Raw genomic sequence first — 22,318 nt, 5'->3', positions numbered from 1 at the left:
AATAAAATATGGTTAAGGATACGTAAAAATTAAAGAATACTGATAAAAATAATAAAATGCAGATTGAAAAATAGAGCAAGCAATAAGAGAGAGACTTGACGTGTGAGAGAGACTTGGAGGAAAGGATGAAATAAGATAAAATCAAAATAATAACTCAAATTCAAAGAAGTTCTCAGTTCTAAGAACAAGTTCTAAGATGTACCTGCTTAGCAATGCTAAACAGGTACATCTGTCCTGTTTTTTAGCAATGCTAAACAGGTACATCTTAAGCTTTAATTTAAAAATGTCTACTGTTTGAGCTGTTTGAGCTAGATCAGTGTCTGAGAAATCAACCAGAAGCTGTTGTTGAGGAGTCAACAACAGCTTCTGGTAGGTGGGGATGTGCCGGTAAAGAAAAAGGCCTGCTGAACTTTTTCTATGGTATAGCATTGCCAAGGACTAGGAAAGATGGTCAAACTGTGTGGTAAAATCATACGTCAACATCAAAAGGACCTGGCTCACTGGACTACTTGCACTAGGCCTGACCCAAAAGGCAGACAAGATCATCACACCCTCTTCTCACCCACTAAATCAGGAGTTTGATGTCATGTTGTGCGAGCGCAGGTTCAGATGTGCTAGGACTAAAACAAGAGGGGCATGACCTCATTTATTCCTTCAGCCATTGCTGAGCTGGCTTGGATCATGTGTACAATCTCTCCATCCAGTGCACTTTACTGATATTACACTACAATGGCGCTTTACCTTATCAAGTATACTTTGCTTTATGGGATAATTGTGGAATGATTGCTGAGATGAGAGTTGACTGGGTCTCCTGTCTGTTGATTATAATTGTGTTTTCTGTGCTGCACAACAAATTTTAAACATTAAAGTTTGCTAATCTAAAAAAAACTTGACAGTGGATCAAAAACAGCCGGTGTGAAGTGTTCAAAACACGCTGTGCTTTGCGGTATAAAATGCACAAATTTGTTGACGAAATTGTAGATAGTTAAATCTAGTGTGATTCCACTACACCACTCCACCTGACAACCATACTTTCTCTATTCTTCTCTTATCCCCATTGAATTTACACACTGCACTAAACCCCACCGGACTAAAGGGCTCGGTAATACTTAACACAATAACTCACAGACTCTTTTCATCGGTGCCTGTTTACTGATTGTGTGTTCCTGTATGTGTGTAATCATGCTTGTATGTGTGTGTATGTGTGTGTGTGTGTGTAAAGGTGGGGTGTCATCGTCATTCAATACTCCAGAGACTGAGAGACACTCAGAGATGCGTGAGTGGAATCTGAAAAGGTCTTGTGTCTATTCTCACTCTCTCCCTCTGTCTCTCTCTCACTCTCTCTCTCTCTCTCCCTCTGTCTCTCTCTCACTCTCTCTCTCTCTCTCCCTCTGTCTCTCTCTCTCTCTCTCTCTCTCTCACACTGTCTCAAGCTGGATCAGTCGCTGTCTATTTTCGCTGTCTATGCTTCTCACACAAATCAGCTGTGTCTCATTTTGCTTGCATCCATACACCACCCTAACTTTGGGTCTTTATCGCACTGCTGTAATTAGACTTAAACTACTTCTCTGTCTAAATATTTTACGCTAAACAACTGGTTGGAAAACAATGGGCGATTACATGACTGAATGCTTGCTATTGGGATTCGATTGCAGTGGAAAGTGAGAGAAATAGGAGCAGTGAGAGTGGAGGAAGAGGGAAAAGTACGGCAGAGCGAGGAAAGAGATATAAAAGGTCAGAAATCTCTCATAAGTTGGCAGCCTTTGGAGAGCGGTTGGGTGGGGGGGGGCACTAGTGGGGTGTGGAGGGGTTCTGCCACTGAGTCTCAAGGCCACCCCCATTACAACAGGATACACAAATGACACACCACACAGGAAGGAACCCCGTCCCTCCTCCCTCTCCCTCTTCCCCACTCCCTCCATCCTCTCAAATGCCATTAGTACACTTCCTGAACAAGGGAGGGGGGGAAATGGAAAGAAGAGATGCTACCACTCTGCATGAAACGCACACACACACACACACACACACACTCCAAACACACAGTGACAAGCAACAACACACATGCACATACTGTACGCACATGCGAGCATGAGGGAGGAAAACACAGTAAGAGGGTGATTTCTCTTACTATGTGAGTTGAATATAACTGTAACTTTGTAGTCTGTCTATAATTGTTACTGTCAATAGTGTAGCTGTGACTGTACAGCTATAACTGAGAGAAAACTGTCAGACTTCAGCAACACGAGAGAGGAGAGACGGGAAGAGAGAGAGAGGGAGAGAGGAAAGTGTGTGCTGCTGGTTTGAGCCGAGAATGGGTGTGCTCTGCTTTTAACCATGTATTATTCACAGTCTCCCGTGGCGACCAGAGACAGTTCAGCACGCTCCACTGTCCAATCCGCAGCCAAACTCACTTTTCAATTTCAAGGCAGATAGGCTTAAAATCGCCCTCTGGCATTCACAGCTCTCCTTCCTACCAAAAGATGCCATATATTCATGCTACACACAGCAGTGAGTGTGTGTGTGTGTGTGTGTGTGTGTGTGTGGGGGGGGGGAGCACGGATATTTTGTGACGGAACGTGTTCCCTCCTACGTGCGCTTCCTCCCAGCTCTCTGCTGTTTAGCAAAAATATCCGGTGCAGTCCAAGCCGCCAAGAATAAACATCTATTAGCCACGTACATCCACACAACGCCTTTCTCCGTCTCTGTTTGTTAACACCCGGAGAAACCCGGAGTGCTTCAGCAGAGGAGAGAGAGGGAGAGAGATGGAGTGGAGGGTGGAGGAAAACCGTTTCAACCTGCGCGATAAGTCTCTTTGACTCTCAACAGACACAATCTGCACCTTTTCTCCATCTTTTCACTCTTCCTCACCTTCAGCAGCACATTATCCTGTACAGCAGAATTCCCACCAGCACCCAGACGCTCTCCGGTGTGTCATTACGGCTGATTATCCTCGTATCGCAGCCGTAATGACAGCACAATACTCATCTACCTGGTCTCGCTGGCTGATTACAGGTGGGGCGATATCGGCTGCACAGTTGCACACAACAGCGACGGGGACCACTGGCCGCTTTTCCTTTATCACTGATGTCATTATCGACCCTCGTAAACATGTCTGGCCTGTGTGAAGCTGCCAGGAGCTGTATAATATGCGAGGTGGAGCTGCGGAGCTGATGCGGTGTCAGATACACACACACACACAGATTTACACAGCTGTAAATGATAGTCACTTTGGAGCAGGGGAGCCACACTCCTCCCACCACTATCTCGCTCGGTTCAACGACACTGGAGGAGATAAGGGAGATGGACCGAACAGAGGAGAGGAAAGGGTAGAGAGACTCTACACTACCGCCGAGGCAGATTTAAAAGCCACATCTTGAGATGAAGGGGAGATTCTGTCACGGGCAGCGAGATGGTTTTGTGTATCTGGCAGGTCGATAGAAAGACTTACAGAATATCGATCCAGCTAGAATCCAGGGATTGTGTGATCTATATATATACCATTGAATTGATCCGGTTCTTTTATCATATATCATGTTGCAGTTGCGGAGATAGAGGAACGGACCGGAGCAGGGGAATTAGCAGAACTGTTGACACCCCCCTCGCTGCAGCCTCATCAGCCCCGGCCACAGGGAGAGCGGGTGAGAAGCCACTTTTGGTGTCTCGTCTTGCAGCCCCTCTAGTGCTAGAAGGCCAGACACAGGAGACAGCACAAGATAAGGATATGGGTGTCTACAACAGCAAAACAACCACTGGGGTTAGTTGGGGTCAAAGAGATAACGCGCCAGCCTGATCCTTTCAGCGTTCTCGCTCTGCCCTCCTTCTGCTCTCGCTCTGTAGCCTCGCTGCGGCTCTTAGGGCTCAGTCTCTGGATCACTGTCTATATGAGAGCGCAAACATCAACACTCAGACCACTGGAGACATGTAGCATGCGCTCCCGACTCACCCCTTCATCCTTAAAATCAATAACAATAACTGCAGAAAACAGAAACAAAACAGAAATTATTCTTCCTCAACCCACAGCTCTGTTGGAGCCTGTCCTCATTCTTCTACCTCCTCGTCTTCCTCTGCCCCAACTTCACCTCTCCCCTCCGCTCCCCGCCGTGCCCTCCTCTTTACCCCTGGCCACCGCAGAGCAGCTGGGCGCGCATATGTCAACATGACATAAACACGCCTGCTCGGCATGTCCAAACACGCATGTGACATGACTCAGCGCAACACGCCAGCGGAAAACACGCGCTCCCTCAGAGACACTTTACAAGAAGGACGAGCGCGACAGGCCAGGAAGAGAGGAAGGAAGAGGAATGCAGAGAGAGAGAGAGAGAGAGAGAACAAGGGCAGAGATAAGCAGAGGGAACGGACGAGGGCAAAACGGCTGACGAACAAGAAAGAGGAAGAAGCTGCGAAGAACTGCAGAGTGTGAGGTGGAAAGGCAGGCGAGGGAAGAAGGGGAGAAAGAGAGCTAACGATTGCAATGTTCTTCTAAGGAAACGCGTGGTGTCACAGAAAAGCATAAGCAGCCCAGCACACAATAAACATCGAAAATGTCTCTTGTTTTTAACTGCTGAAGTCATGACAACCGTTTCTGTTCCATCTCGGCTCAATCTATGGAAGTTCCCGTTCCCTCTCTCCCTTCACTCCCTCTCCGCTCGGCTCGCTCTTCATTGCCATGGCAATGATGTTACAGTGAGTCACCTCCACATCTCCCTCCTCCTCAGCACCGCCAAGAAACGAGAGAGAGAGAGAGAGAGAGAGAGAGAGAGAGAGAGAGAGAGAGAGAGAGAGAGAGAGAGAGAGAGAGAGAGAGAGAGAGAGAGAGAGAGAGAGAGAGAGAGAGAGAGAGAGAGAGAGAGAGGGGAGTAGTGGAGAAAGGGCTCTGTTTCCCTGGAAACAGACTGGGGGTCTCCCCAACCCCCATTGGTTCTCAACTGGGTGGAATCAGCTTGTTACCCACAATGCTTGGAGTCTCTGTTTCTAGGTTGTCTCTGTCCTCTCTCTCATGCTCTTTCCCCATCTCTTTTGCACACACACACACACACACACACACACACACAAGTTCCTCCATAAAAAAAGAGGTCTGGTAGTTCTGTACTGGGGTGAGGTCGCAGTTCCTGGTAGGGAATCACTCCATCCATCCTCAAGTTTAACCTATGCAAATGCTAATCACCACTCACATAATAATAACCTGGTGATCAACCTCCATCGGTTTATTATGAAACATCCTCAGGGATTTCACAAAGTCGATGGCTTGTATCGTATCGCTCTCAAAAGTTGCTAACAATTTCTTCCTCTCAGCACACCGAGCTTTCACCTCTGCATCCAAGGTGTCAAACCAGCAGGACTTTTTCTGGTCAGAGCTCTTCAATGCAAGTCCTCGAAAGAAAGAGGGATAGAAGTAGAAGAAAGAGGGATAGAAGTAGAAGAACAGGAAGTGGCAAGCTTTAACATCTCAAACTTTAAGATTTCTACAGTATCACAAAGGTTCAGTCCCACAAAGAAAAAATATAGTAAGAATATACTGTAGTAATTTGAAGGTCATGAATGAAGTAAATGAGATTTATCCACACATATTCAGTTACAGTTCACAAATGTAATATAAAAATAGGTTTATAATTTTTTAGAAAATTTACTACAAAGTGGAATTTACAGCACATTTTGGCTGAGTTTTGTAGTTCATATGATCCTTGGTCTAGTATTTCAATGTATTTCTTCAGAGCTCAAGGAGTTTTAGTAAAGGAATTTCTACTGTGAATGAATTTAATTACACGTCTAGAAATGCACAGTGACAAATCTTTACCCATTCTCCTGTCTTTAATATCAAAATCTACAAATTTGAGATGGAGGGTGTCGATTCCTTGAGTGGTCAGATTTCATGGTAAAGAAACTGCTGCACTTATCACAGACGAAATAATCTCATGGCTCTCCCACTCAGTTCAGACGCTGCAGAGCTCGGCTGCGTGGATGCCTGGGGAGATGGCATTTCGTTAAAAAACTCAGCAGTAAGATTATTGGTTCCCAGCAGTTGACAGTGCAAGGCTGGAACAGTGACATGCACTGCAGATCAGAAATACTAAAAACAGGTGTTGCATGCGTTAGGAAAGATCCATATCATAATGATATAGGAGGGAGCGATCCTGAGATTAGAAACATAACAATTTGGTCAAGCAGCCAGAGAGCAAAAATCTACCAGCCACTTTGGACATAAATTAACTCTAGAAAAAACATACAGAATGCTGTAGTACTAAAACTAGCCATTATTCATTTGTGCATTTTAAGGGCCAGGGAATCAATTTACAATATAACCATGCCATTTATAATGCTGGCATAACACTTAAAACCCCAATCAAGTGTTTTTAAAGGCCAATTAGGCTATTGGTATTTAGTTGTTATATATCTACTCTATGTACACATGGATTCTCAATGAAAGGTAGCATTTAAAACAATGAAAACAAGCTTTCTTTTCATTTAATTCCACCATAAATTAAAAAAAACGTTCATAAAAACTACTGTATTTCTAAATTTATGCTGCTCTACATTTTCAGAAAACACAAAACATAATGTAAGAAACTACAGCTTCTAAATGCAGTCTTAACCTCATGTTTAGCTCCCACAATTGGAGAGGGGAAAATTCTCAAATCAGTGACATTACCAAAGCTGTACAAAGTTTCTCCCAGGTCTTTCAGAAATGTACTGCATCCTATACAACGGGGTGGACTGTTAAAGATCTGAAAGTATGACACGCCCTCTTGTCATTCAGGTGATTTTTTACACTTTGCCCACATTTAATCTTGTTGTTTTTTATTTATTTTTGTAATCACTTTTGAACGTGTTTCCCATTTTGTGTAATCTAATTTTAAGTATGTTATTTTCCTTGTCAGTCCATTCAGGTGAAGTTTGAGAGTTACTGGATTAAATGAATATACAATTGGCAACATTTTGGAATAGCATATGAGATCTTATTGTAACTGCAAGGCACTGTTGTAGGCATACTCCGAGTTATTTTGGAAACTGCTGCAGAATATCACCTCCTTTAATCACTTGCATTTAAACATGCTCCCATGTCCCGGGACACATTTTGTCTCATCTGTAGTAAGCATTTAGATTAATTTCATTGTGGATACAAAATGCCACAAGTGAAAACAATCCATGTTCAATAAACAATTTAACATTTTTAACACATTTCAACGTTTTGTATTGCAGCTGTCTGGGGAGTGGATGTTAATAGGTTGTGGTTGTTAGGGTTGTAGAACATCAGAACTTATAAAATGTCAAAATAGAAAATCACCCAGGGAGATTTCTGGGGACATAGCCACATCTTATGAATAGAGCACACTCTGAATCCACCATGTCTCTAATTCACTGTCAGTGGAGCGGCTCCAGAAAGTTTCTTTTGATGCCATCGCAGATAATTGTCTTGCTACTGCAGTTTCTGGCTTTGTTCATATTCATGAATAGTGATAAACTGTAAAAGATCATTGGAGTAACAATCCTGTCTTGTACCAATAGATATAGAAACCACAGGGTCCAAAGGGCATGCAAGGTGCCACCACTGGTCTGTGTGTTCAAGTGTGTGTGTGTGTGTGTCTCTGTCTGTGTAAGACCGCACATGAGCGTAACCCCAGGCTCACCACACTCTACTGTAGGGCTGCAACAATTAGTCGACATAATCAACAAAATCGATTATGGAAATTCGTCGATTTTTATCATTATCAGTATTATTTTTTACATTTCAGGCTGTATGCATGAAAGATACGCCTTATTAACAGTAAATGATGCAATGAACAAAAGAAGTGCTGCGTGTGACATGCAGCAGGGAGGCAAAGACGCAGAATATTTCAACTCTGAAACCAATAATACAACAGAATGGCCTTTACTAGGAGCATTACACCAACATTTTCAACAAAACTATCCTGGAGCCACATCTGAACCAGATAGTAAGTTGGTGAGTATTTATGCTAGTAGCTTGAGTGAAGACCTGAATATGTGCTGACAGTTCTGGCTAGAGAGGATAACGAGCTCTCATCTCCACACAAAACGTATTGAAAAAACTTAGACCTATATCCATTATCTGTTATTACTATTTTCTTTGTCATTAAATGAATAGTTAGGTGAAGAGTATTTACAATGTTAAGGAAGAAGCCCAGAGTTAAAGTAAATGTGCTCTCTCACTCTACCTGCACACAGAGAATCCATTGCATTTACAGGCATGAAATTACTGAATAATATTCATTACTGAATTTCTGTATTATCAAGACGTAGGACAATATTATTCTACCATAACATACAATTATGATACTTTACAAATTTTTAATAAAGTTTACTATTTTTTTCTTCCTTTCTTCCTAGTAACAAACGTATTGTATGGATGACTTCCTCCTTCATTAGCAGAAGTCTTGACAGAGAGGATCCTCAATGAAGCTTTGAATTTTGAGCTGCATGATTCAGTTTTCTTTTTGTTGTGACTAATGAAACTAAGAGAATAATCATTAGATGAATCGATTACCAAAACAACGGTTAGCTGCAGCCCTACCCTACTGTCCCTCTGCCTCATACCAGAGGTCAACAGCACACCTGAGGACAGCATGTGTGCACCAGCGTATTTGCATAGATGACATACACTGTAAATGCATCAAGATGTAAATGAATAATGCAATCCTGTGTGTGTTATTACATATTTATAACTGTGTGTACCCTGTAGCTGTACAGTAAAGAGCGAATATGTGCGCTGCTGTTAAATTGAGCGGTGTGAATACATTTCCATGCATGAGTGAGTGAGTATGTGCGTAAGATCTGGCAGTGTGAGACGGAGCATTTTGTCAAAGGGGGTTGCTCTTGGCGCTGCCTCTTGATCTCTTCTTCCCCTCTAACAGCCTTGTGCTTGCTATCTCTCACAGTGATGCCACACAATGATACCAGGCACTCCTCGCTGTAATGCCCGCCTGTATACCGCTGCTTTTCCACAGTGCATCTTATGCCTGTTTGCTTTCCAGATCGTCCATCTGCCGCCCGCTGCTGCACTGCAAAAAATGTCCATCTTAAAGTCAGTCAGTCGAGTTCTGAGTCTTAAAATCCTTGTTTTCTTTAAAACTAGTAAGAAAAATCTGCCAATAGGGTGAGATAATTACACTTATTTCCAATGCAGTTTCACCCATTTGGAGAACTTTCTAGTATCTTGAAATACGGCGAATAATGAAGTAGTTCACTAGTTTCAAGATAATGTCACTTGAGTCAAGCAAATTATTGAAACAAGTTGATGCATTAGAAAAAAAGTGAAATTATCCAACACCATTGGTATTTTTCCACTAGTTTTAGGAAAAATAAGTTTTCCAGACTCAACACAAGCCTAAATAATTTGACACGGTGGATATTTTTTGCAGTATGTGGCAGTACGTTTCTCTGAATTTTGAAGGGTGTTTTTCGGTAGAACTTGTCAGCCTGTCTGTGTTTTTACCTTTCTGACTGTCTGCCTGCATATCTGTCCATCTGTCTACCTCTCAGTTTTCCAACCCTAATGACCATCTATGCCTGTCACCTTGTGAGCCTGCATGCCTGGCTGAATCTGCATGTGCAGCTTTGTTCCGTCATATTTGTCTGCTTGCCTTCTGGTTGATTGAATGGCACCTATTCTTGTTTTTCTGACAGCTTTTCAAACTCGGTGAGAATCCATTCCACAGGCACATATTCACGAGAGAACTATATACCGCTAAAAGCCCAAACACATAATTACCCTGTGTGACGACTGTAACCGCACATTTTCAGGCCATTACAAACAAAGACGTTCACAAACACCTACAACATTTCAATGCAGACAGCATGAGAGCGCCGGATATTTGCAGTCACAGTCACCGTTTTATAAACCTTTATTTTTCCAGCAAAGATTAACTTAGCATGCATGCTCTTTTACGCCATGACCTGCTCCAATTACACACATTCACATCTGTAAGCTGCCCAGTGCAACTGTTTGTCGCTGTCAGGTGAAAACTCTGTATCTCCAAAATGTCAACTTCTCAGGAACTAAGACAAACAGCCTTGTTTTAGCTTGATCACAATGCATTTTTGACTTTATCCTGTGGATTTTCTTTTGGTTTCATAAAGCCCAAGAGGTCGGAGACATTTTCTCAACCCTCTGAGGAGCATGTAGTCCTTCAACTGAAGTTAAAACATGAAAATCACTAAAATTGGAGTTACATGGTTTTCACAGGACAACAGTGTTCAGTTGGACACTGAGCAACTCCACTGGAGCATCTGGGAGTTCGGCTGCTCAATGGAGAAGAGAGCGTTTTTCATTAATTCTCCACCACCAGGTTTTTCCAGCAACTCTGCTTCTCTAACTTCTAAGCTACCGTCTCTTCCAGAGCTTGTAAAAATAATCTACTGAGGGAAATTTATACACATACAGTATAATTAGACTGTACATTCTAAGTGCCACACACAAATACAGAATGACGCACCGACACACTTAACACAATGTATACACAGACGTTTCTATTTAAATTAAATGGACCATGTTGCAGTACAGCAAACATTTTAGAGGGTCTAAATGTCAGAATTTCACACAAAGTAGAAAAAAATGTTAATATGCTTGATATATTGTTTTCACAGGTCTTACAAGTAATTTCATGCTGGCATGATTCTTTCTCGCTGCTCTTTAATTTGCTCATGTTTCGTTAAACTCTGTAAGATCACAGAAATGAGTTGGGATAAGAGTCTGCTATCAGCAGAGAGTAAGAATGTTCTATTGTTCCTATGAGAATCAGTTCAAAGCTAGAGATTTACAAATATGTTTTTCAATCCGTGTGTTATGAATGGACTTGAGATATTGCAGTATGTTTGTATTATGAATGCATTTCATGTTAGTATACTTGCTAGAAATAAATTCTGTAGCGTCTACCAGACACAGCAGTTGTCTGCAGCTATCACAGAGCTCAGATCAGTTTCACAGAAAATGAATGTCACTCTTTTCAACTTTCCAACTCACAGCGCTGTCAGGAAAAATTAAATTGACCTGCCTGGATTGATGTCTCATTCTTGAAAGACAGAAAAGCAATAGTCACCGAGTTTTGTCTCTAATAAAGCCATTTCCGGGCCAAGCAAAATAATGTAAAAATAGCTTGTTTTTATGACTTCATGGCCTCTCGCAAATGGAAATCGCTCATTTAGCATCGAGAACACAATTTACAAAGCACTTAACAGAACTGTAAATGGCCTTTCTTATGCCTGAAAAGCTTAGTCTGAGGATGGAGATCAATAACATTGGATCTCTCTTCACTTTATTCATCAGTCTTTTCTTTCTTTCCACTTTTTCACTAGATTACTGTATTAACTTCCTGGAAAGCCATCTTCAGACACTCAAGTGTGGTCACACAGTCAACACTACCCACAGTCCAATGCAAACAATCATACACCGCTTGTAAACAAACAGGCAAAGACACACCACATGAATTACATACACTAACACAGAGCTTCTTATTTTGGTAGGGAAATTGTTGCTTTGAACCGACCAGATTGAGAACAGACAAATTGAATCTACACTATAGTTCAAATCGGGATAATCGTACAAATCAAGACTAAAGCCTTGTCACAATCCCATCAATTATCAAAGGAAAGGGACACAAAGATGCGATTGAGCTCCTACATCTCCCCAGCATTAATTAGGACCTCAGTAATTAGCTATCTGAAAATAATTACCATCAAAATGTCTGATTAAAATCTCCATCAGTCTCAAAGTCAGGAGACGGGAAAAAAAAGAAGACACCAAGCGTCGAATTAAGGCGTGTTACTTTTTCAGCGACGACCACCACAGTTGTCCCCTCATTTGGTTTTAATTGAGCAGCAGATATGTGGGTAGTACCTCTGATTGGATCTGAGAAGCAGCGCAGCATTGGAACAGTTGATTGAAAGTGACCTTGGTCTAATTACAATTGGTCTAATTATAATTCTCTGATTACATCCCTGCAGGAAATGTAAGAATAGGACGTTGCTGGTGGCCTTTGCTTGCTGCATTAAGATATATTCTGAATTGATTTATTGTTTAAGATAAGAGGCAAGATACTGTTGTTTTCATTTTGAGACAATAATTGCTGTAAATTTGCTTTGTTTGTTTTTTGGTACCGGATGATGTTTGAGATGAATAAAGAATGAAAAACTGTCTGCCTTTCTCCTTTTTTACTCCTCTGTTTTCACTCTCTAACCAAGTGAGTGTTTAAAATCTCAAACCCAGCTCCCCCTCAGCGTTCCTCCTCTCTTTTTGACATCACTCCATCTCAACTCCTTATTTATTTCTCTCCACCTCCTTCCCTCCCATCCACCATGTGTCTTCCTCTCTTCCTCCCTTTCTCCATCCCACACTCCCCCTCTCTCTCTCTGTCTCTCTCTCTCTCTCTTTGTCGGGGCTGAGGTCGCGCTGCCCTCCAGCTCCGTTCCCCGGAGCCAGGATGACATCATCACATGGCTGCCGCCTTCCCCGAGTGCCTATTCATCACCCAGATCATCATCGCCAGCATCAGCAGCATCATCTGCACACACACACGCGCGCACACACACACACACACACACACACACACACACACACCTACCTACTGCAAGAAGATAAAAGAGGGCCCCCAGCAGGTCTGCAGGATTGCAGGCATAAAAGAAAGAGGGATAGAACCAGAAAGAGAGAAAGAGAAAGAGAGAGAGAGGGGGAGAGATAGGGAGGACAATCCTGCTGGGGTAGGCAGAAACCCCTGACCTGTGCACTTCCAACAATGCGTCTCAATAAACCACAGCACAGACAAATCTGATGAGTCAGACTCCAGGCTACAGAGGGAAAACAACAACATCAAAAAGCAGGAGAGGAGACCCCCCTCCTCCGCCTCGTAACTTCCCCGAGGAGAGGCGCACTTCCTCTCTTCTTAGTCACCAGTTAATCTAAAACTTCAAGAGCTTTGGAAACGCTTACAAGTATTCCGGTTACTGGATAGCGCACGGCTGAATCAACCGAAGCCTTGATGTACGGGAATTAGAAGAAGTAGTTAGACACAGCGACAGAATAGAAGAATAAAGAGAGTTTCCACCACACTGACTGTTGTCTGTCTGCCCAGTCTGCTGTAGATAGTAGGTAAGGCCATACACTACCGGTCAAAAGTTTGGACACACCACATTTTTCTTTATTTTTACTATTTTCCACATTTTTGAATAGTAGTAAAGACATCAAAACTATGAAATAACACAAATGGAATTATTCAGTGACCAAAAAACTGTTAAACAAATCAAAACTATCTCATATTTTACATTCTTGAAAGTAGCCGCCCTTTGCCTTGATGAAAAGGCAAAGGCTTTGGAAAGAAATTCATACATAGGCATCAACTTCACTATTTATATTTGTCTAAGAAACTAATTTCAAGCATTTAAGCATAACGCCCGGGCCCACCGCCTACCTCTACCTGTGCGTGACGGCTACCTCGCTGAACTGCTGCGGCTCGCTCGCCTGTGGTGTCCACACAGACAGCGTTGCTGCTGCGGTGCTGCCTTCCAGCCCTATCTTTCTACACTGAGTTTGCCTTTGATAATGGCCATAGAATAACGGCCAGTTTCATTTCATGTCATTATATATACATATATATATATATTATATATATATGTTGTTTTTGTTTACCCTCGTTCAGAGAGAGAGAGAGAGAGAGAGAGAGAGAGAGAGAGAGAGAGAGAGAGAGAGAACACAGAAAAATACTGCCCTTCACCTGATGTTCTTTTAACTTATTAACATAATATAATTAAATTAATTAAATTAATTATAGCCTATGTGGGGTTTCTGCTATGACTACCGTATTTTCACAATTAAAAGCCGGTACTCCAGTAAATTAGCCGTGCAAGTCACTGAATTTTCTACAACACGGTCCTGCAAATATTTCACAATAAAAGCCTTGTGTTAACAAATGAAGGGATTCTGTCTACAGAAACGCTAGGGGGCTTTTAATTTGAAACGGAAACAGGAAGTGTTGAGTTAAAAAAAATAATTATATTTTTTCATGTCTGTGACATGAAATAGATATAGACATTGAAACTGTATTGAAAGGTGTAATGTTGCTGGTACGATGTCAATATGACTATCAACAGATCATTTTCACTGTCTATTTTTGCTGAGAACCGCACGCGTCACGTGGAAAAAATAGGCGACACGCCAAATCTCTAGTTGAGCCGCAGCCGCACCGCGCCTGAGCCACACTGCTCACGCGGGCTGTGTGGCTGCTCTAACCTGTTAACATGGGCGCCCGAAATGAAAAGCAACAGGTTCCGCGACGCACACGCGCTGCTCAGGTAGGCGGTGTGGCCCGGGCGTAAGCCTTTAGATCAAAAGATAATGAAAACATTCAATCAGGTGTGTCTATACTCTTGACTGGTAGTGTATATGCAGTATTTCAGAGCTGCTGTACGTTAGTAGTAAGCATGTAGCAGCAGCAGCACATACCTCAAATCCCAGTCAGTATGTTCTCTGTGCTCCCTGTCACACACTGTATTTAATTAAGATAACATCTACTGACACTGTCTGAGCATGAAACCCCACGTCAGTCGCAGAATGCCACCCAGAAAGAGCAAGGACAGACATAACGGCGTTGACTCACATAGTCATGGAAGGCCTTGGCCTCGCTGGAGTGTTCACATGTCTCTCTTCTCTCTGGAGCCGCACAGTACAGGTCCCAGAAAACACTGCAACACACAGAACGGCAGTCAGAGAGAGAAAAAATCACAACAAAGAGAAACATTCAAGCCTGACAGACAAAAGTAATAGTCCACTTTAGAGTCGGGGGAAATCCGGCATTAAGACAATAACTGTGATTCTATTATCATGGTTGTAATAGGCGACATGGAGAGTGGCGTTACAACAATTCACAAAACGGCAACCTGCGGAAGAGCTGCTGAGGACAATGAATGAGATGAAGATAAATGAAAATATGGGGCGGCGTAATCTGAAGAGTGATTATTTAATAACGTCAAGGATAGAATGAAGAAAAATGGGATGAATACGAAGCAGGTGAGGAGTTATTAGAGAAAAACACTCACCACCACCATGAGTGGAGAAACCCTGGAGGTTCTCCTAATGTGATGTTCTTCTCCCATCGGATCTAGGCAGAGAGAGAGAGAGAGAGGGAGAGAGAGGGAGAGAGAGAGAAGAGAGAGAGAGAGAGAGAGAGAGAGAGAGAGAGAGAGAGAGAGAGAGAGAGAAACAGATGCTTTAGAGACTTATTAACTGCAGATGAAAGCCTGACATCTGAATTACCTGCATTACAAAGTTGGAGAGGGTGCAGGGGAATTCTCATACACATACCATTATGTAATTATATTATGATTCTCATGCCGTGGATTGATAAGTGGATAAGTGTGTCTATGCGTGCGTGGAAGCCTGCCTATTCGCAAGCATGTGCAAGTGTGTGTGTGTGTGTGTGTGCAGAGTCAGCCAGCAGATGTATGAGTCTGCGTTTAGGAACATGTACCAGCCTGAGGAGCCCAATCAAACCTTTTTCAGCCCACACACCCTGAATCTTCAGTCTGCTCCTCTCCCACATTATCTATCCTTCTCCCTCCTGTCTTTTTCGTGTATTCACTCATCCACACCTTCATCTCTTCTTTCTTTCTTTCTTTAGAAGTGAAAGAATGACATCTCAGCCAAGGTCAATGACTAACATGAGTGCTGACATCACCCACTGTGCTCAGTAGTCCTGATTTATGTACGCACACAATGTCTATTGATGTGCGCACACACACACACACAAAGAGGCAGACAGACACGCAGGCTTGGTGAAAAAGACCACACACACACACACACACACACACACACACACACACACCTAATGGTCTGAACGGCAGCTGGGAGCAGCAGTGAGACGACCCTCTACAGAGACTGTGACGGTAGTGTTTAGTCTGGCTCTCTATAAACAGAGTTACATCACTCTCTTTATGACTTTAGAGGAAAATTATCTCATTTTCATCTTCTCTCCATTTCCTCCTCTGACTTGTTTTCATGCGGGTAGGGCAATAAGAAAAGACATCTACTGTACACTGCAAAAAACATCCATCTCAACAAGTCATTTAGTCTCATATTCAACCTTCAAATCTTACTTTTCTTAAAGCGAGAGAAAAATTGTGCCAATGGGGTGAGATAACTCCTCTTGTTTCCAATACAGTTTCATTTGTTTATTGAATTTTCTAGAAATGAGTGTCAATACCTTAAAACAAGTCAGAAAAAGTCAGATCACTGCACTATCAAGAAAATGAAACTTGTTTCTACAAAATTCTTGAAACAAGTTGATTTGCATTGGAAACAAGTGAAATTATCTAACCCCATTGGCAGATTGGCGGAAAATTACGATTTTAAGACTCAATAATAGACTTAATGACTTTGTGTTAAAGGTCGTGTTAAAGTATCAAAAAAATCGCCAACTAAATCCACACAATCCATATTAGAAAACGGAGCCTCTAAACGAGCCGCTTGGACTTCTGTAACTGCGCCATCACAAAGGTTCGCTCATTATCATTTTTGTAAGAAATAATAGTTTAACAAAGTGTTTTTTTCAAAACGGTTGAGCGGTTGTCATTGTTTATTACCTGAGAGTTTTCCCTACCTGTTGCTGCCTGTTCTGCCGGCGCTGTGGTGTCTCACATTTCACTCTTGAAACGGTTAGCCAATCAGAACAGAGGGGTCGTTAATATTAATGAGCCTTAAAGACAACAGGAACAGCCTGTTCTTGGCAAGGCTCAGAGAGCTGCTGGAAATGAACGTGTAAAAATGGATTGAGAGTGTTTTTGGTGCATGACACCACACAAACAGCTGTTAATGGACCGCAAGACATAAAATAAAACACTGGAAAGTGTAGAATATGGGACCTTTAAGATGGATATTTTTTGCAGTGTAACACCCAACTTACAACAATGCAAGCAAGCAATAAAAGAACAGGAAAATTAAATCGCTGCACTTTCAATCAGACTGTCCTGACCTACTGTAAGTTGCACAGCATCAAACACAGTGAGCACTGTCACACAACCACAACATATCCCGTGTTGCTTTCTATCCCCGTGACTTTTCGAAGAGCTGCCCTGCTTTGAAGTGTTTTTGCTGGTCGGAAACTGCACAGATTTGTTTATCCCACATGTTCTCAGTCCAAGTTAACAGTTCTAGTAAAGACTTCGGTAGGGTCTATAAGATGGCCAGCACTTGCATAAACAGTGTGACAAAGAGGGATTTACTCTCTCATAATTGCTTACTCAGACAGCGAAAGGGTACAAAAGATGCCGAATGGGCATGACATCCCTCATTTCATCTAATTGGCCCTCGCTCTGTCCCAACATGACTTCAGACAGTTTAGGTCAGGACAGTTTTTAGTGCGTTCTCGTATTCCCCTTCATCTGGAAAGGGTAGAGGAAAACAGCATTGGCTGTACCCACATATCCTGTCTTCTTGCGGTCTGCTCTCCGCGGCGGTTCATTCATTTACCTTCACCATGCTATAGTGAAATCCCTTTAGCGTGATTACTGTCAGATGTAGGCTGTCTGATGCAGGCTGTTCTCACTACATTTAGGCCTGGGATTTAAAGCAGAGTTTAGGCTGGAATCATCTTCAAAATCACTTCTTAAAACATATTTTACATACAGGCTTTTTTTTTTTTTTACTGACCTTGCTGTCCTCTTTTTTCCCCCCATATATTTGTATTCTAATTCTCGTAATTTTAAGTCTAGTATTTTTTGTTGTTTAGTTTATTGTCTTTTTATTACTATGGTTCCATCTTTAGTAAAGCACTTCGTAATGCAGGTTTGAAAAGCACTAAGTGAAAAAAAACATACATCATCATTATTTAGCAACTCCGATGGAGGCATGTTGCCGAAACGTGTTGGTTTTTATTGCATCAATTAACGTTTTTTTTTTTAAGAGCATCCATCGGCCTCCAAGAGTAGCTGAATTTTTTCCTATTCTAGTTATTTCCAGTTCATGCACTTTGGTTTAAAGACGAAGTTGCTACAGTTCTTCTTGTATTAGCATTATTTGAACCATCACCTAAACTTGTATTTAGCTTGTGTTGTCACTGGACCTGTATATGGTTTAGTATGGTATGGTTTGGCTCTCTCTGTGACAGCATGAGCCTGTGTTTGGGTCTGATGCGTGAGTGTTTTTTCTGGGCTCTTGTTTCCTGAGCCTGGAGATATAAACAGATGTGGATGATAAACAGTGGATAACAGGCCTTTAAAGCCATGTTCTACTCCACCCCTCTACTCCAGCAAGAGCTACACTATGGCGTAATGTTTACCCTGTGTGTGTGTGTGTGAGTGTGAGTGTGTGTGTGCGCGCGCATGTGTATTGTATATAAGCGGCTGTGTTTATACTTGTTGCTCTCTTAGCTAATGCGTTCCCACACTTGAATACGACACCGCCTATCCCTTTCATCTCTCACATCTGCGGAAGAAGAGAGAGCAAGTGATATGGCAGTGGATGCCAGGGGGAAAAGGGTGTCAGAGAGAGAGAGGGAGAGAGAGAGAGAGAGAGAGAGAGAGAGAGAGAGAGAACTGAGAGAAAAGAAAGGTGTGTGTGCATGTGCATGTGTGTGAACCCGCAAGTTAAGAGTGATGCGAATGGGTTGCCAGCTGATGATGTAACCTTTTCCATCCCCCTCTCTTTGTTCTCCTCTTCCTCCACCCTCTCTACAACCGGCTCCACTCCACCTCTGTCTTCTACGTTGTAATTTAGAGTCATTTAGACTGAAGCACCAGAATCAACTGACCCCATTTTCACCCCCCCCCCCCCCCCCCCCCCCCGCCATCACCTTCTACAGAAATGGAGAGAGGACAAGAGTGCATCTAAGGAAGAGCAGTGGAGAGATAGACACAGAGATCAAGAGGAGAGACGAAAGATGAGAGAGAGAAAAAGAAGAATCAGAAAAGACAAGAAGGAGACTGAGGGAGATGGAAAGAGATGGAGCTACTGAGCGGATCAGACAGTGATGTCAGTGGAAGACGTCAGCTGCGGGCCGAGCATCGTAACTCTCTCTCTGCGCTCCGGCCCAGTCTCACTAAATGGATCCCTAATGTTAAAAAGCCTCCTGCCTGTACCGGCCTGTCGGCTCAGCGCTGGAAGGCAAGGCTAATTCAATTAGCTGCTACACTCTGGCAGAGCTTACTGGACACCGCATGAGGGTCAGACCACCCTTCAGAGAGTGGACACATACATAACATGGGTTGTATTCACACACACACACACACACACTCTTACATACACACACACACACACACCCCATCCTTGTGACTTACCTCTGAGAGAAAGGTCTGTGCTGACTTCTGTGCTCCTACATGCAGCAGGTATTCGTACACGTACAGAGCTAACCTGCACACAAAGACAAAGAGAACAGCGGGAGACAAATGGGTCAGAGTGCTAATCATGAGCAAAACAGTTGGTCTTGATTCTGTAACAAAAAAACATACATGCTAATCATCACCATCACAAAACAACAAAGTGGAAGGATTATAATATAACAATAATTGCACTGTTTAAAATGATGGTTTATTCTTAGTAGGGCGGGTCATCGTGTCTTTTTTGTGATTTATTCAGTCAGCTTAGACCCACTTACAAAAAAAAAAGTATTCTACAATGGAGACCTGGTTGAGAAAACATTAGCATTAATTACAGAGTGGAAAGGTACACTTAGCCAAGGACAGAGAGAGACAGAAATGGTAGATGGTAGGGAAGAGAGAGTGAGAGGAGAGAGAGAGAGAGAGAGAGAGAGAGAGAGAGAGAGAGAGCAAGAGAGCGAGAGAGAGAGAGAGCGAGAGAGAGAGAGAGCTAGAGAGGGAGAGAGAAGAAGCAGTGGTGCAATTTTGCTACCAGACAAAAACTTATCCAAAGCATTTACAATTCCCCACAGATTCATCTTAGATATCCCTAACTTTGAACTCAGTGAGTGGAACCAGTTCCTTAAGATCAAAAAAAACTTTCTGCTTGCTATTCCGGAGGGGGCCAGACACCACGCAGACTACCTTGACCATCTCTCTCCAGGCTTCGGGGATAGAAAAGAGGCATCTCGGGACCTAAGACAATTATACTTACTACCCCATTTCTGTGTAAGATAAAATACATAAATAAGAGGGAGGCTAAAAATAAAGATGAAGGAGCCTACGCATGGATAGGGATTGCCAACCAGCTCCAGAGCGCAGTTTGCAACGATGAGTGAGAGCTTTACAGTCTGTGACAAATCTCATGATAAACAGAAACTACAGCATCTAACATGGAGACACATATATCAGGTTATGAGCACTGATCATCGCATGGGTGCCGAGCAACAGGCCCGGCAACTTTTAAAGACATTTGAAATTTGGCCCTACATCATGCTAAATCTAAAAACACACACACCCACTTGAAGAACAAACAGCACGGTGGGAAGAGTGCGCTCGGTGGAACGGCACTGCAAAGCACCTCTTCCTCGCGCCTCGGGCTCTCCATAGACTTCCTCCCATGGCTTTGATCACAGTAAGAATTAATTACAGGCTTGATTTGTTAATCAATTCTCCTCCCAGTGTGTCTCTGCTGGTACTAACAGCATCTTGGAGGAAGGAGGGGGGGGGTGGGGGGTGGGGGGGGGGTGGGGGTGGGGGTGATCTACTGGATCCATAAATACAACACAAACATTGATCTAGAGGAGATCAATAGCAGATCACACTGACTCCTAACAGCACCCTGTAGATTTGGAGCAGAGCAAAGATGTACTGTACAGGGCTGTAAACATCGGGAAATTTGTTATGAATTTAACAAGGAGGGTGGTGGGCAGGTAAATTGTTGCCTTATCCTCACATTTCCCCTAAAAATCGATAGTAAACAATGGGGATGTGGTGAAAAATTTGTGCTGACAACTAGAATACCACCTCCCTTCATCGCACCTCAAATTGCCCTCTGTGCACACCAGCCAGGCATTAGGCTGATGAATACAAGCTGGGCACACACTGAGGAACTGTATTTTAAGACCAGGGATCGATGGTACGGTGCCCAACAAACAACTTCTTAAAAGAGACGGGGAGAAGAAGTGTTTTCACATAACTGAGCTGTACAGTAGGTGCATTTTGCCATATTAGAGAAGAAAATCTCTTAGCTACAAGTGGGTGTAGACAGGGCAAGCGGGGCATTGGAAGTGCATTAACTTGGCAAGTCTCAAATTTAGAGACATTTTCAGAAAGATATAAAAGACTACTGACTGTACTGCAGAAAAGCATGAGTCATGACTAGGGATGGGACGATATCCTCATCTCACGATACGATTCGATACGCGATATGGGGTTCATGATTCCACACAACCACGATACGATGTAATAAATAAAACTTCAATGACAACAAAGTCTGACTGTGCAGAATTATGTTTATTTCTGAGACACAAATCTTTCTAGCAATGGCATTGGCTTGCTAGAATGTAAACACCAATTTAAAAATGTCATTACAAAGTGTAAATAACATCATTTCAATGGTGATCTTGTGAAATTGTGATGGTCAAGCCGTCTCATTTGTTATTACTACAGCAGAATAAAATGGATTTGTGATCATTTTTCTGCCCCACGATACGTATTGTCACATGTTTGTATTGCGATATATTGAATTTCGATTTTTCGTCCCATCACTAGTTATGACCATGATACAGCACAAGCACTGACCTATAGAGGTTAGAGTGTTTGTGTGTGTGTGTGTGTGTGTTTAGGGCATGCGTGACAGGTGTGCATGCAGGGATAGCAGCTGCCCTAGAAGCCCCACTGAAAGGTGCGACCAGCCCGTTGCGGCCGATCCAGACTCCTCTTTCCTCTCTCGTAGCGAGGTAAAAATAAACTCCCCAGACGGCCCTGTCTGCCTGTCTGAAGATGATGGACTGCGCACCTTTCTGCTCTGCACACAGGTACTCCGTCTCCCTCCCTCCCTCCATCTCTCCCTCTCTCTCCTCCATTTCCATCTCTCTTCTCCTCTCCATCGCTTTTATCCTCCGTCTCCCTCCTTCTTCTGCTCTGTGTGCCTCTTCCCGTCTTGCTCGCACTCCTTCCCTCTTGCACTCCTTTTTGGTAAGAGGCCATGTTTGTTTAATGATGAAAGGATGAAGGGAGGCAGCAGAACCTCGCTGACTTCCTCCTCCTCTCTATCCATCCTTTCCTCTCTCAATCTTTTCCCTCTCGTGGCCTGGCAGTAATGTTTAACCAAAGAGATAGAGACAGAATGTTTCACAGGGACAAGGTTAACGGAACAATGAGAGGCTTGACAAAACTCTTGACACCTCGACGACTGAACATGAATAAAAGATGTACCCTTTTTTTTTTTTTTTTTTTTCGAGGC

The 22,318-nt window shown here is 42.9% G+C and overlaps 1 protein-coding gene across 2 annotated transcripts in view; it reads right to left on the bottom strand.

The window, feature by feature from the left end:
• LOC139911996 (single-stranded DNA-binding protein 2) overlaps nucleotides 1-22,318 on the bottom strand; it is a 54,357-nt gene that overhangs the window by 10,575 nt on the left and 21,464 nt on the right. For both annotated transcript variants that reach the window (XM_071899648.2, XM_071899649.2), the window contains exons 2-4: nucleotides 19,273-19,345; nucleotides 15,040-15,101; nucleotides 14,601-14,685 (exon numbers count right to left, since the gene is read on the bottom strand). In XM_071899648.2, the coding sequence (XP_071755749.1) occupies nucleotides 14,601-14,685; nucleotides 15,040-15,101; nucleotides 19,273-19,345 (220 nt within the window). The remainder of the gene's footprint in view (nucleotides 1-14,600; nucleotides 14,686-15,039; nucleotides 15,102-19,272; nucleotides 19,346-22,318) is intronic.

This window comes from Centroberyx gerrardi, chromosome 8 (assembly GCF_048128805.1).
Source record: "Centroberyx gerrardi isolate f3 chromosome 8, fCenGer3.hap1.cur.20231027, whole genome shotgun sequence".
Classification (NCBI taxonomy): domain Eukaryota; kingdom Metazoa; phylum Chordata; class Actinopteri; order Beryciformes; family Berycidae; genus Centroberyx; species Centroberyx gerrardi.
Note: the sequence above shows the minus strand (reverse complement) of the source record. Positions and strands in the feature narration are given on the sequence as shown.